The sequence below is a fragment of the Cibotium barometz genome, chromosome 31, assembly GCF_041138505.1.
Source record: "Cibotium barometz isolate CiBa-2024 chromosome 31, ASM4113850v1, whole genome shotgun sequence".
NCBI lineage: Eukaryota > Viridiplantae > Streptophyta > Polypodiopsida > Cyatheales > Cibotiaceae > Cibotium > Cibotium barometz.
The window spans coordinates 13,299,382-13,315,764 of NC_141076.1; the positions used below are offsets into that span (position 1 = coordinate 13,299,382).

The 16,383-nt window shown below is 40.8% G+C and overlaps 2 protein-coding genes across 2 annotated transcripts; both read left to right on the forward strand.

Annotated features, from left to right (window-relative positions):
* Nucleotides 1-2,692: 2,692 nt before the first annotated feature.
* LOC147620530 (uncharacterized) lies at nt 2,693-3,266 on the forward strand. The gene is made up of 2 exons (XM_086825427.1): nt 2,693-3,156; nt 3,194-3,266. Exon 1 carries the CDS (start codon nt 2,695-2,697, stop codon nt 3,034-3,036), a length of 342 nt encoding a protein of 113 aa, XP_086681553.1. The 5' UTR covers nt 2,693-2,694; the 3' UTR covers nt 3,037-3,156; nt 3,194-3,266.
* Nucleotides 3,267-4,545: 1,279 nt separating this feature from the next.
* LOC147620531 (bifunctional pinoresinol-lariciresinol reductase 2-like) lies at nt 4,546-16,141 on the forward strand. Its single transcript, XM_086825330.1, has 8 exons — nt 4,546-4,555; nt 6,061-6,245; nt 6,402-6,536; nt 6,777-7,017; nt 7,112-7,310; nt 15,354-15,462; nt 15,554-15,634; nt 16,082-16,141. The coding sequence occupies exons 1-8, from the start codon at nt 4,546-4,548 to the stop codon at nt 16,139-16,141; spliced, it is 1,020 nt and encodes a 339-aa protein (XP_086681456.1).
* Nucleotides 16,142-16,383: the final 242 nt, after the last annotated feature.

Consider the following 16,383-nt stretch of genomic DNA (forward strand, 5'->3'; position numbering starts at 1 on the left):
CACTCCACTCTACCAGGAGTGTATGTACTCCATCTTTCATGCAACCTTAGAATTACTAAACTTGCAAACCATTGATGGTTGGAGAAATGCTAGTGTTACAAGCTGCTTTCGCGGTGAGTCCTTAACGTTTGTGGTTAGCAATTCACAATTCTGATATACCATACCCTTTAAAAATAATATTTTAAATTCACTCATGAAGAAGATGCTTCCTTCGAACAACAAGATGCCATGCAAAAGTTTGCATGCTATGAGAGTATTGATAGCACTTGGCATGGATTACGAATGTATACATGCATGTGCCAATGATTTTGCGCTATTTCAAGGTTCTCATAAAGATGCAACTCAATGTCTGAAATGTGGAGAGTCTCATTACTGAAGTGATTTTCAAGGTACAAGGTTTCCTCAAAAGGTATAGAGGCATTTTCCTATCATACTGCACATTCAATACATGTTTCGGTACACGTCTATTACTGAACTCATGACATGGCATGCACACAATCATTCCACGGATGGGATGAGGAGGGTCTCTATGGTTCACCGACATGGCAAGATATAGAAGAGAAGTGGTGAGAATTCAAGGATGAAACATGTCACTTATGACTTGGATTAGTTATGGATGGATTCACTCCATTTAGTCTCAAATGGACATCATGGACCACATGGGTGATAGTAGTGGACTGCAATCTCCCTCCTTGGAAGTCAATAAAGAACGGTCATGTGATGCTATCTCTTCTTGCACCCAGCAAGCATAAAGTCACGAACATGGATATGTACCTTGAACCTTTGATCGAGGATCTTGAGACACTTTGGCGTGGCATCCATGTGTATAATGTGTCTCGACCGCTTACACAACGTAACAAAGAGATGGCGGTAGTTTTAATGTGGACAATTCATTACTTTTCGTGACATGGAGAGTACTTTCGTATATTTTATATTATCAATCACCTTCCATTTTATTTGAATTATCAAATATTAGATGGCTCTAAATATATTTTATTTGTGCATTATACATAATTAGGACTCACAACATTCGGTCACAATGCTTGTCTGATTTGTGGATCATCACTTATTACATCATGGTCTATGCATATCAAGAAGGTCATGTAAGAAGACCATCATCATTTTTTTACCATTTGATCATGAGACATTTGTTGCATGTACAAAAGGAGTCCCCCACATCCTCTAAGAGTAGGATATTGGAAAGTATTTTGAAGAGGATCATCCCCGTACACCACTTTCGGAAATGACAAGGTACTTAATCTTCCTTCGTCTACCATATTGAACAAAGCTAAGAATCAATCGTTTTCTAGATCCGATGCACATCATAAAAAATATAGCCTTGAATATTTAGGACCACACAATTAGAAAGAGAGATTCTTTAGCGGATCGGCAGGAGGACTTGAGATTAACTGAACACCTCCCCACCACTTGGCCAATAGTTCAAGAAGAGAAGGAGAAGGTAATTTTACCTAAAGCACCTGGGATCTTGACAAAGAATGAGGAGAAGAGAGTAAAGGATAAAATTGCCTCCTTTTGTACCCCTACCTCCCAAGAACTTTCCTCACTACTTGTTCTTAGTCATAGAGTGAGCAATTACAAATCAATTGATATTGCCATAGAATTCTCTTCCACAAATCCCATAATAACTTTTATCTGAAGTCCAAAAAAGTCCTTGTTCTTAATCAAGCTGCAACTTTGAAGTATCCATCACACTTTAAACCACAAACATATAAATATCCCATTGCTTTTTCGAGCATAAACTACATTGCCATGCTGCCAATATCCTGAGATTCTAGTCAAGATCTTTTTCGTAAGCATGTCTCTATATATTCCGTGGATCTCCCAGCTGACTAAACTACCTAAATGTTTTAGAGATAAGAGGATAATAATTTTATAACTTGACTCTATATTTATATTCCTCATACATTGGTATACAATATGATCCCTATTCGTGTCTCGTGTTCACACCAATATGGGCCCCCACACACTTAGAAAATGATGATGTACTAGCCTAAAAACTGTAGAAGACGTGTTTCTTTTTTTCCCAAGTATCTAATATTGGGTATGTTTGTAACTACACGTGTTCCTTGTCTTAATTCGAGCTTCAGGTTTGTGCTTTTCTCTAATGCCCAATCGTAGAGAAGTTATGGTAGGCCTGTAATACTGAGTTAATTGAATACTGTGACTAGACAGAATAATTATCAAAGACAGGGCCATAACTTATTATGCTACTACGAAACTTAAAGTATGTCACATAATTAAGTACAGGATTATTATGCTACTACCAAACTTCAAGTATGTCACATAATTAAGTACAGGATTGGCAGCCTTTTTTCTGAAGCTGGGAACCTTGTTGTATTCATCGTGTGGCACGACCGGTAGAGAGGACTAATTCTGAGAAGCATCCCAGGGCAATGTTAATTCCAAAGGAAGCCAAGCCAACCCGTGACTGCAGGGCTGTAGAAATGAAAGCGCGACGCTGCACATGGGCACACTGGAGCAATGTCTGATCATGTTAAAGAAGGTGGGCCCATCAACAGGGCCATGTAAGGAGGGTGTTGGCTGATCATGTCGAAGAAGGTGGACCCATCAACAGGGCCATATAAGACGGGTGTTGGCCAGGCAGCCTGCGCAGGGCAACATATCCTTCATGATGGCCTTCCTTCGTCAGCAATGCTGCGTTCTGTTATCTTGATGCTGTTAGCTATCAGCAGCTCCCATGCAAATACGGTGATTCAAAACGACTCGGGCGATGCCCTCCTGCTCATTCCGCTGGATAGCGCCCCAGCTGGCGCCGTAAGTCTGCCGGCCGGCAAGTCAGTTGAGCTGGCGCCTGAGCAGCTGACGAACGTGATGCTGCAGGACGTGCAAACCGGGGATGAAGCCGGCCCGTTTGACCTCCCCGACGGCCAATCTCTGAAGGCTGTGCAGCAAGCAGATGCGGCGACCGGTACGGTGACTGCCACCGTACCCAACGTGGTCACGGTGACGGCCAATGTGCTAAACATCGTGCTAATTAACGCTACCATTACCTAACAGGGTGGAGCTGCCTCAGCACTATATGCCACGTCTATAGTGCTGAGGGTGGAGCTGCCTCATCCAAACCTCTAAATAAAACTAGTATAAATTAGGCAACGTCACTCTAGTAGTAAGCACGTCCAATATTTCATATCGTCACTCTAGTAGTAAGCAGGTCCAATATTTCATATCTGATCATCTGCGTCTCATATTTCATGTACAATAAGTAGCCGATTATGCTTCTCAAACTCTCTCATTGCTTGTGTGTGTTACAGATTACCATATTGTATTTCATGTACAATAAATAGCCGATTATGCTTCTCAAACTCGTGTGTGTGTTACGAATCACCATATTGTATTTCTGTTCAGATTTGCAGCACTCCAATATGTGTGCTGTAGAATAGAAATTAATGGTTTAGGAGACATAAAGCATGTTACTCTTTCAGCATTAGTTCTCCCGTATCCATTTATGACATGCAAAATTATTGAGTGAAAATCAACTGAGGTTTAAGGGAACCATCTCGGCCTCGAAATGATAAGCAAATAATAAATCCTTGACTCTCAAGAATGCAAGGGATATCATGAACAATGTTTGGAATTATGGCAATCAAAGCACCCATGCAACATCAAATCATACACTAATCAAAGCACTAGATTAAGCGATCAAACACTAGAAGAAAAAGAAAAGGGGGGCGGGGGACCCCAAGTGCCAAAACACCCCATTGTAAGTCATAATGAATGGTGGCATTTAACGGCAATAGAAAGTGATATTAAAGGAGTATTAAAGGAGTATTCAAGATGTTGTTGGAAAGTGATGTTTAATGTCTCTCTTAGCAGCACTGTTCACTTGCATTTCGTATACCCCAGGATCTCCCTTTTCAAATATAAATATGCTAATTGGGGAGTTCACTCTATAGGCAGATAGACTAACAGAAGTGCACACATTTGAACATCAAATTGGTTACTTCTACCTTGAGTAGGCTTCTAATGATGAGATGTTATTACATACTAGGGTTCCCAAATGCATATTGATTGATGGTGGCAGGTATAGACTTGAGAAAATATCACAGCCAAACATCCCAAATTTGGGCCCATGTCTAATAGGTGGTCCATGAAGGAAAAGAAAACAACGGACATCTTTGTGGCCTTGATTGAAAATCCTCTGGGAAGAGGACCTATGGTGAAGACATGGACAAAAGGAGAGTATTTTGAAGAACAGACTCCCAAGGGGTTTACCTTTGAAGTGTTGTTAATAGGGAGTGGGACTAGAAAGAGAATGCAAGTGGTTGAAAGTTTTTTTTATAAAGGGCTGTTGTAAACTTTTAAATATCAATATATTCATATATTATTGTTCCCAAAAAAGAGAACCTATATATCACGTGCATATTCAATGGGTATGTTAGATTTCCCTTATGTGCAAATTCTAGGTATTTTAAATGACTATTTTAACTTTACAACTTACACATTTTTTTTTGAATCTATTGAGAGCACATTAAATGTATTTACACTTTTGATCAATTAGGAGCCATGGGAAATAGTAAGCACAAGATACATTGCCTCCTCCCTGTTGCTTCTTCCCCCCTACACTTCCTCCTCCCCCACCTTATTTTTCGCCCTCTCCCCCCCCGGTCTCTCCTCCTTGGGGTTTTCTTATCTCGATCCACTGCTACCACCTCTGCCTGCCTCAACCTCAGTCCCTCCCACATCCTCCCCTCTCGAGCCTTCCCCGCTTCCCTCTTGGTCCCATGTAGCCTCCCAAGCACTCCCACCAACTACTACGAGTAGCCCATGACCCTAGGAGGAACCTCTAGGTGAGATAAAGATTGACTCATAACGTCTCAAAGCCCATAGCAATGACAAGGATTGCTTCCCTTACTAGTGGGAGCACTCCCCTTGGACTCTTCACAACAGGATGGTGTCCTCAGGTCAACCGGACAACCAACGGACTATGTTTTCTTCAAATGTCTACCAATGCTTTTGCTCACACCTTACCTCCTCTCTCTAGTTGTGTCATTTTTCACCAATCTAGTCTGACCAATTTGGAGAGTGCTACAATGATCTTCTCATTCACCCTAACTATAGCAACAGTGCATGACTAGATTCAAGAGTCTATCTCCTCCACTTTTCATGGTGGACAGTATAAAGATCTCTCACCACTTTAAAGATGCACCTCATAGACATTGTCTCCTATTTTTCCCTGACCCTTGGTCCACATGGAGCTCAGATGATCAGGCCACACTAACACCGAAAAGTTTGCTGGTGATGCTTTTGCAGATGGGGACTTTATTCCTTTTGAATGGAGAGGAGGGTTTGTTATTAAGGGTTTAGTGTTGTGAAGTTTATGGGATTCTTGTGAGAAGGGCTTGTGAAGGTAGGAAGGGAGAAGAGGAAGCGGGCTTGTCAGGGAGAAGAGAAGACGAGGAGAAGAGCTTGTAAAGGTGAGAGAGGGCTTGTTAAGGAAGAAGAGCTTCCACTACAAGAATGGTCTATACATAGCGACCCTCATATAAATATGAAGAAAATAGCGGGGGTCACTTTCGTGGATGCTTATGCGACCTTTAAATTGCAGTTGTTTATGCCACCATTGTAGCGACCCTTGCAAACTGAAAATGAGTGGTTTATGCATCGAACTTGCGATGCATAAGCCACCTTTTTTTTGGGTCATTTATGCATCGTGAATTTTTAAAAAAACTAAAATGTGTTCATTTTCTTCGCCCGTTTCGCGCGCACTGTAGCAGCTTCAAACTTTGATTCCACGCTCACGGCGGCGCGCAGTTCGTCTCTCAATCCAAGCTCACGGCAGCCAGGTAAGGTGAGTGTTGTTGGGGTATCTATTTCACCAAAAGGAAAGGCACAGTGTTAGGGAGTGTAGGCGCACTGCGCTTTGTCGGACGCTCTCCCACTTGAGAGTGGGTGCGTCTGTGTGTGTGTGTGTGTGTGTGTGTGAGAGAGAGAGAGAGAGAGAGAGAGAGTGTGCGAGCGCGCGCATGTGGTTGCGTAATTAAAGACAACATGCCCTCCCTACGCACTCTCTCGTACAAGCAATTTCACAGCCCGGTCGTGTGTTGATATTTGGCGCTACTGATTACATTGGCAAGCACATTGCCCAGGCGAGCTTGGATGCTGGGCACCCTACGTTTCTCTTCGTCCGCACGGACATAGCCTTTGATGTTCACAAGGCCCAGCTCTTGATGTCCCTCAAGAGATCCGGTGCTACCTTCTTGAAGGTTAAAAAAAAAACCCCAACTGCATCGTCCCTCAGTCTCGAATCAAAGTTATGAACAGTGCAATACTTGAAATTACTTATTTGAATTAAAGTAAATGTTCCAATGATTATTCCATTCCTTTGAGACTAATTTCTGTCCTTCAGTACCTAATTGCAGGGTAGCGTAGAAGATCATAGCAGCCTGGTAGATGCAGTGAAGCTAGTAGACATTATGATATCAGCCATGGGTGAACACAAACTTCTAGATCAACTGAAGCTGATAGAGGCCATGAAAGAAGCTAGGAACATCGAGGTAAAATCAGCAGCTGTAAAGATGCACGATTTAATGATGAGAGTTAGGATGACTAATTTATCATGAGCTAGATAGCGACGAGGAATAGGTAGATGACTGATAGAAAGCAGACAGTGATAATCATGATTGGATTTGTTTATTGCAATCAGTAGTGACATGATGAATGCAGCAGGCATGATTAATTAATTGGGCATCAAGGTTAATTCAAAAGCATTGCATGCGTGTTAATGGTGGGTGTAGAGGTTTTTGCCTTCGGAGTATGGGATGGATCCGGACCATATGGTGGACTGTCCGTCGTCGGCGGGTGATTTGTTTGCGGAAAAGAGACAAGTCCGGCGAGCTGTGGAGAAGGCGGAGATCCCTTACACCTACATCTCGGCCAAGTGCTTTGCCGGCTACTTCCTGGTTGGCCTTGCTCAGTATGGCCGGTTCTTTCCACCCACGGACAGCGTGGTCATCTACGGTGATGGCAATCAAAAAGGTCAAATCCTACGTATAACATTTTTGCCATATTTTTTTCGAAGGTTTACACCTTAGATTATGAATTAATTTCGAGATAATTTGAGGCTTTGCAGTAATCTGGGTGAGAGAGGAGGATGCTGCAGCTTATGTGATCAAAACTGTAGAGGATCCTCGTGTAGTAAACACGACTATCTACATTCGCCCAGCAGCAAACGTCCTTTCTCAAAACGAGGTGGTGGCCATTTGGGAAGAGCAGCAAGGAACAACACTACAAAAGACCCACATTCTTGAGTCTACATGGCTTAAGGACATGTATGGTAAGGATACATTCTCTCTTCATGATAAAGATTTATATGAATTTTCTAAATCTGTGATGCATCTCTACATCTCTGCATTATCTTAAGGAAGAGTTTCACAAAGCTGCCACGTGGCAAGAATTCGGAGGTTCGGGAAGGGGAAGAGGAGGTTTGGGTACGTGCGAAGCACGGGTTCCCAACTAGTATTTACGATAAGGTCTTGTTCTCTCTCCTTCCCTCACGAAATAGACACAACAAGGGAAACCTATATTCTTGAGTTACGATAAGCGATAGCTTCTTTCACTTTAGTAATAACCTTTAGTTATGTTAATGTTTGAGTATGCAAAAGATAATAAATATTAGATGAAGTACTCATAATAACCTTCCTTTGGTTTAGTCCGACAAAGATTATGAATATTTAGTGAAATAATATTCATAATAACTTTCCTTATAGAGAGAAACTTAGTGGAGAGATGTTGTAACTAGTTGCAAAATGCATTAACATTAAACTTTCCTTATAGAGAGAAACTTAGTGGAGAGAAGTTGTAACTAGTTGCAAAATGCATTAACATTAAACGGGGTATGTGGGTATGCATTTAAACAAATTTAGTTGCCTTGATTTCTTGGACTTAAAAAAACATACCGATGAATATAGTATCTACCTCTTCATGGTAGGGCAAAGACACAAATCCTCTCTCTCTCTCTCTCTCTATGTATATATATATATATAACCACAAAGACAAACATAATACATTGTGTACCCCCCCAACCTAGGTCTTTCTCTCTTAGGATAGATAGAGGATAGATTGACCTTGGGATATGCATTTTGTGATTACATGGGTTTAGTAATTGAATCATGGAAAGCTGTTTAAACATCCCACTTATAAGGCTAGAAATAAGTCCTAAGGGTGCGTGTAACTATGTGATGATTTTTCATTGTGTGGTTTGGATCTCATCTAGTAGATGAAGTGGTGATTTGTGAACGTGTTAGGGAAAACATCAAGTGTTCATTTGTGGACAAGGTGGGTGATGGTCTCAAGGACTTCTAAATTTTTACTGGATTTGTGTATACCCCAAATCCATTTGTCTATGATAAGCTCTCAGTTTTGAGTTTCTTATGTTTATTATTTGTGCAAATTTCTTATTGCTTTTGATGTATGAGCATTTTCACTATTTTGAGCTTTATGGTTGGAGTGAATAGAACTTTGCTAACATGAAGCTTCTCATGTTTATGGTTTTCCTATATGCTTATGTGTGTGCTAGTTTCGTGCTCAAAGGATGAAGGTTAAATTTATCAAGTCTTTCAAAGTGTAAATTGGAGCACACTTTGCATTTTAAAGAAAAACAAGAGATGCCACAACTTGTTATAGTAATGACCATGTAAATTAAATCCCACCATTGATTCATCAAGTCTCCACATGGATATTTGATTTGATGGAATTAGGAGAAAATCCCTTCAATTTGTTGAGAAGAGATGCCTAAACATTGGTGGGTTGGGATAAAGAAGAGAAAAAAGATGCAATTGAAGGGATTTCTTACTTCAGATGTAGGGAGAGTAGTCTCCACATGGATATTTGTGTGTTAATTTGATGGAATTAGGAGAAAATCCCTTCAATTTGTTGAGAAGAGAGTCTTAAACATTGGTGGGTTGGGATAAAGAAGAGAAAAAAGATGCAATATAAGGGATTCCTTACTTTAGATGTAGGGAGACCACTCATGGGCGACACTAGTACGGCCAATAGCCTTTGGGGAGGGCTCTTCGAGGGATCCTATTCCCGGAGGTGGCGGCACACCCCAACCCGTGCATACGCTTTTGGTGCAGACGCCGGGCCCCAGTGTTTTGACACAGGCTGAGGGCACTCCCTTGGCACAGAGGCACCGCCGTTTGAGGTATGCATTAATCTACTCCGTGTCTAGGTGTAATTTTCATGAAACCATCCAAAATGAATCTTAAAAATTATGTGTTTTTGTGCAGTAGTAGTAGTCAGCCATCACCATCACCAGTCTCTTCACCATGTGTGCCTCCTTCTGCACCACCACCTGCCACCTCGGAGCTTCGCATGCTATCGGGCACGATGCCCATTAGCATTCATGTGGATCAGAGTGGGCGAGTGCAGTATATAGACGGTGGGGCACTTTTTCGTCGCCGCTTGAGAGAGCTCATGCACACATACATGCCCAAGATACACATCCACTGGCGGTAAGTCCAATTCTTTCATGTATTTTTTAAAATCTTTGTATACATTGATATCAAATGATAAATCTAACTAAAGTGACTTTTTGTTTCAAATTGTAGGGATCAAGATAATAATGACAAGAAATATGTGTTGGCAATCCTCGCGTCTCATATGCATTTAATTCACTTCTTACTTATATATATGCAATGTTTAAATGACAGAGAAAGGATTATGGTCGAGCACCATCTGCAGACGAGATACGGAGAGCCACATTTTACGGCTACAGAGCGCTACAGAAGGAGATGCCGACACCCGATGCTTTTGTAAGTAATTCTATCAAATATTATTTTATGCCAATCAAGATCTACATGTGTTATATGTTATGTGGTTTTTTTTATACTCAAATAGCTAATAGACATTTTTAATTGCAGGAGCAACATGGTGAGAACGACATGGACGAGGTTGCTCGACAGGTAGCAGCAGGGTTATCATTGCAACCACCCAAGAATGTACAAGAGGAGGACTCTTCCTCCGATGACTCCGATTAATGATAGAGCCATTTAGTGCTAAGTTTGTAGACATAATTTTTTGGTACATATAGTCGCTCATTCAGAATGATGGCGCTCTTTCATTAACATTTTCTTTATGTATGTGTGTTTTTGGCCATGATGCACATGTGTTACATCTATCAAGAGTTTCTTGAAGTGTCTACCGCCCAAATCTATAGATTTAAATGTTAATTGATTGCAAAATTTAATTTATACTTACCGTAATGGATGTCGGCCATTGCTTTTTCAAAAGTCGATGTATGTCGATTCTTGGGTCTTTTGTCGTACACGAATGCGCGTGCGTATGTGTGTGAGAGAGAGAGAGAGAGAAAGAGAGAATTTTTAATGATGTTTGTATACGTACGGATGTGTGTGTGATAAAGAGGCAAGTGTGTATGAGAGAGAGAGAGAGAGAGAGAGAGACCAATGTTTATGTGAAGTGTGGGTGTATGTGTGAGAGAGAGAGAGAGGGAGAAAGAGAGAGAGAGAGAGAGAGACTAATGTTTATGTGAAGTGTGTGTGTGAGAGAGAGAGAGAGAGGGAGAAAGAGAGAGAGAATGTGTGTGCAAGAGACACAAGTGGAGATAATGTGTATGAGAGAGAGAGAGAATGCGCATCGGCTAAAAAAAACGTTCAGAACAAAAGTCTTTTAAGCGACCCCAACGGCTACAAAAAATAATACAAATTGTGTCGCTTATGCCACCCAAACTTGGGTGTTTATGCCACTCAAAAAAGGTCGTTTATGCCACCTTCTTAAGGTCATTTATGCCACCCAAATAGGGTCGTTTATGCCACCTTCGTAAAGTCGTTTATGCCACCCAAATAGGGTCGTTTATGTCACCTTTGTAAGGTCGTTTATACCACCCAAATAGGGTCGTTTATGCCACCTTCGTAAGGTCGTTTATGCCACTCAAAAAGGGTCGCTTATGCCACCCAAACTTGGGTGTTTATGCCACTCAAATAGCATCGTTAATGCCACCTAACAACGTGGTTTATGCCACCCTCGAAACGTCGTTTTTGCCACCCAAACGCGATGTATATGCCACCCTAAAAACGTGGTTTATGCCACCCAAAAAGCGTCGTTTATGCATCACAAAAACGTCGCTATAGAGGTCGTTTAAACAATGGTCAAAAGCGATCTTTGGAACGACTTCTGTAGCGACCCCCGTAAGGGTCGCCTACAGGTTTCTACTCTTGTAGTGTTCCTAATGGAAAGGGGGGGATTGTGAAGGGAAAGGGAGGAGAAGAGTTTAGGTAGCTTGTGATATAGCCAAGAAGCAATGAACACAAGAATACGAAAGCACGCAGCATAGTGTGTGTAAACCCATTACGCAACTATAGCATGGATATTGGTGCGAAAATAGCCGTGCCCATAGCCATGTACTAGGATGAAAACCAGAGAGCTATTTTTAAAAGATTCTAGAGAGCTTATTTTGTGTTTGATGAAGTGGTATGGAGTGTTCACATACTTGTATTCTGTGAGTTTCTTTTTAGGTATGCACCATACATAGACAACCATCGATGCCTTGTTCTTCCAATGATGATAAGGCACCCGCATGAAGTCGGCATGAGCGGCTATACCAAAATATTACACATCCATGCGAGGGATCCAAGGGACAAATGATGCGTTTATGATAAAACATAATAACGAATGTGATAGATTGTGGCGGATTGGAAGATGTATGACATTCGGTTTCTTGCCTCTCAACGACTACCGCAAATCATATTCGTCATCGTTATCGCTTGCAAGTTCTGTTTTTGGATCTATTAGAGGTCCGTTTGTCCACTTGACGTACCAATCTCTTGGAGGCATTCGCGTTGGACAACGTCCATTCTCCACTTTGCCATTAAAATGTCTCGCATTCGCTTTGGAACGTAGCACATGATCTGGAGGCAGAAATCGTCGATGTCAAAGGTATATATTTTTACTCAAACTTCGACTATATTTGGAGCGTAGCCAATAACCGCATGGTGGACATGCTTTGTAACCCTTTGTTGATAGGCCTGAGAGAAACAAAAATTATTTTTATGTTTTCAACATCCAAATTTTTTGATTGTATAAACAAACAAACAACTAAAGAGCCCTGCTGTACCTGATGCAAAGCCATAGGCAGGATGGTCATGTATTGTCCATGCTAAAATGCCACGAACCTTGAAACTTCTATTACCCACAAGTTTTGACATATCAATAACATTTACTCCTTTCCATATTTGTTACAAGTCATCAATGGGCGGTGCAAGATATACGTTGATGTCTTTAACTTGTCGCTTCCCTACATTGATGCATCATTTAAATTTGACATTTTTCAAATAGAAATGAGTGTGCTATTTAGAAATTAGAATATTTCTCACATACCAGGAATCAACAAAGACAATATTAAATGCTCTTTCTAATTGACATGAATGGTGGGATGTTGTAGTTGATAAGAACTACGGGCCAAGTTGACCACTTGCTCGATCGCATGGAAAAGGGATTGATTCCATCCAAGCCAACTCCAAATTTTATATGGCGAGGCTCCCAATGAAACTCTGGCCATGTAGCATCGATATGCTTAAATGCTTTGCTATCGCTTGGAATCCTCATGACTCTGTCTATACTTGCATTTCTCGAACTCCAATCCATAAGCTTGGCTATTTCGGGGCTGCAGAAGATGTGTTCAACTCGTGGTGCCAAGGGAAAGTGTCGCAGAACTTTCATAGGGACATTCAAGGTTCCTGCCTTGAAACGAGCAACACCGCATTTGGGACAAGTGGTTGCATTTTCATACTCTCCATGATACAAAATGCAATCATTGACACATGCATGAATTGTGTTGTATTCGAGTCCAAGGGATGCGATCATTTTCTTTGCCTCGTCCCTCGACTTTGGGATCACATTGTTTGATGGTAGAATCTTGTTCGAAAGAAGCCTACCACTCAATTGTAAATATTTAATGAGCACAAAAGTGATTGAGAGCCATTATTTTTATGCAAACAAAATACAAATATAACTTACGATAGTAATGCAAAAACCGATGCATTACTCCATTGGTAGCGTGTTTGGAGATTCAAGATGAGTAAGGTCACACTCAATCTTGATATGGATGCACCATCGTAGATGGGCCTTGAAGCTTATTCTCGTAGAAATTTTTCATGCGGACAAGTTTCTTCTTCACTACTTGCTTGGAACCAATCGTCGATAAACTCATCGATGTCATCATCAACATGTCCCTCATTGGTCGCTTTTTCTCTGCATTTTGCATTGTACTCATCTCTAAGTCGTTGATATGTACTTGGATCTTGTGTACGTAAAAGCCTCATGTACTCCTCTGGCAAGATATGGTGACTTCGGTGAGAGCTAGATACACCCTCAACATCTGGACACTGCATGTATAAACATAGTCTACATGAAGAAATGATTTAAAGTAACAACAATCAAATTATTAAGTGATATAATCATAACATTAAAACCCTTTTTACAACACAATTCAAGATATTAGCAGCAAAAATCTATTCTCAAGATAACCTTAGACAAGACACTAAAATACCCTTAGTTGTATTACTGACGAGACAATGAAATATATCATCAAATATTTGTCAAAATTAAATGCTGATTGGGCTACAAAGCTGGATACATTATTTGAAACATACATAATTTAAGAGGCCGACACTTCATCTCAAATTTCATTCTCAAAGAGGGGCTGGTGATGGCCGACGCCATCCATAATTTACAAATAATTCCTCGCCAGCTTGTAATAATCTTGTAGCACACACTACTATATATATGGGTACATCTCTAATCATATACCATGGCTCGTGACTATTCTCACACTCCATAAAGTTGCAATTTGTTCTCTCATTTCTCCCTCTACTACTATTGATTAGCCCTGCTATATTTCCTTGAGCATAGGGTCTTCCATCAATATAAAGCCGCGATCCACAATTATATCTAATGTTTCTTTTGGTGAGTGAGGCCGCATTAGCACAAAGCCCATATGTTGTCATACTTCTGATAAAGCGAACAAGTGCATGCCATACACCCCAACCATAAATGGGCCCACAAAATGACATAAGAGTCACCTCTGAGTTTGCGGGCACGCGTAAATCCTGTGCAATAAAGAGACCTCGTCCACCATTGGGATGGTGGATGGTGCAATCACATATCGAGCACCCCAAAAGCTGAAAACCTCTCCGTCTATTGGAAGGGCTGCTCCCAACCATCCTCCATAGCGTCTACGATCGTATGTTTGAATGAGAGATAGAAGACGATCAGGCAATGGATGATCACCCAATGTCTCTGATTGGGCACGAGGGGCAAAGAAGTTGATGATGCCTCCATTTGCAACTGAAAAACGGCTTGACCATATCGTGTGCGTGGAAGGAATGAAGGATCAATTTCATGGTCTTCACAATCCTCATGAAATCGAGGATGTAGAACTGGTACATGCTGAATAATGCATCATTGTTGATTATATGAAGGGTGAGACACACATGGAACACGATTAATAGTGCGGAGTAAACTTGGATATGAATTTATACATAGTTCTAAAATGACATCACTTACCATGGGATGCTCCAGTTCCTCTTGCGGTGGCATATCAGGACATGGACCATACTGCTCCATATGGGCAAAACATATGCGTCGCATTCGTCGATGAGTGCCATGGCATGCTGCACACCAACATGGGATTCTTTTAATGTAATATGTTTGTGAGTCGCCTAGTGTCGTAGATGATGTGGAAGAAGAGGAACCATCTCCTCTCGCAACTACAGATGGACGCACAGGAAGAGTGGGAGGAGGCGGTGTCCTAGAGGATGACCCAGAATTTGCATTCATAAAATATTAATGTCATATTAATATCACTAAAAATCAAAGAAAACTTGAACAAAAATAATACACATACAAAATCATCCTAGAAGTGTTTGTAAATGCTATGGTAGCGCACAATGCATATTTGCTTATCCCCAGGTTAGGAATAATGTTCTTCCCTCAGCAAAAACTAGTTAATTTGTAATCATACCTTGTTACTGTACTTATGTCCATATTAGAGGCTTACAGTAACCTTGCACAAAATAGTTCTTCAAGGTGTAATTGACATGCACCCAAATGCGTTAGCATAGCATATACGGACCGTCGGCCGGTTTGTATGCACTATGGATGTGCAATTGGTCCATTCGGAGAGCCAGTACGCTCTCCAAATGCACCCAATTGAGCATCCATAGCGCATACAGACCGCTATATTTATCTATTTATCTATCCACCTACCTATGTATATGTGTTTGAATATCCATCTATATGTTTATTGATCGTAAATTGTGAAACCTTGTAATAACACACTGTTGTTAAATGCTTAGGAAATTTGCGGTCGTCCCTGAGCATACACGCCCACCTGCCATGTGCAAAGATTCTTGGTGGCACTTCAGGAAAGAGATTCGCTTGAGAGTGACATGGCCTCAACAGAAGGTACACAAACTTAATTCACTCAATGCATATGATAGGTACTTCTCGAATAGCATTAATTATATATTCATATAAAAGTGCATTTAATTTGCAGGAGGCAGCACAGGCTCGTGTCCAGTCAGGGCACACCTCTCGGCTTGGCCGGATGGGCTCTAGTGGCTTTCGAGCACTCTTTGTAAGTGCACAAATTTTTGTTCGTCTATCTATAGCTATTTATATATATATATATATATATATATATATATATATAACAAAGCCAAGAATCAATTATCTTCTAGATACAATGCACATCATAAAAAACAGTGCATTGAATATCTGGGACCACATATTTAGCAAGAGAGATTCTTTAGGAGTTCGGCCGGAGGACTTGAGATTGATTAAACACCTCCCCACCACTTGGCCAATAGTTCAAGAGAACGAGAAGATAATTTTACCTAAAGGACCTTGGATCTAGACAAACAATGAGGATAAGAGAAAAAAGGATAAAATTTCCTCCTTTTGTGCCCCTACCAGTGTCATAAATTCTTTAAAGGGGAAATTTACGAAAACAAAGAAGAAAGGAGCGTCAATTTTGTACAAGATGTTTCAACTATGTTCAATCTACTTATATGTGGCATAGCAGGTGTGGAGATCAAAAAGTGTGCAAGGCCATCTACAAAATGGGCGCGGTGTTGAGGTATGAAAAACTAAAATTCTAACATGGCTTTATTTTATTATTGTACTAAATTTTTTAACATGGCATGCTAATTAAATGGACTCAACTGCATCTTATTCATAGTCATAGAGCGAGGAATTGCAAATCAATTTATATTATTGTAGAACTCTCTTCCACAAATCCCATCAGAACTTTTATCAACTTTTACCGTAGAACTCTCTTCCACAAATCCCATTGTTTACTCGCGTGCCAAAGAGAAGAGAATCATC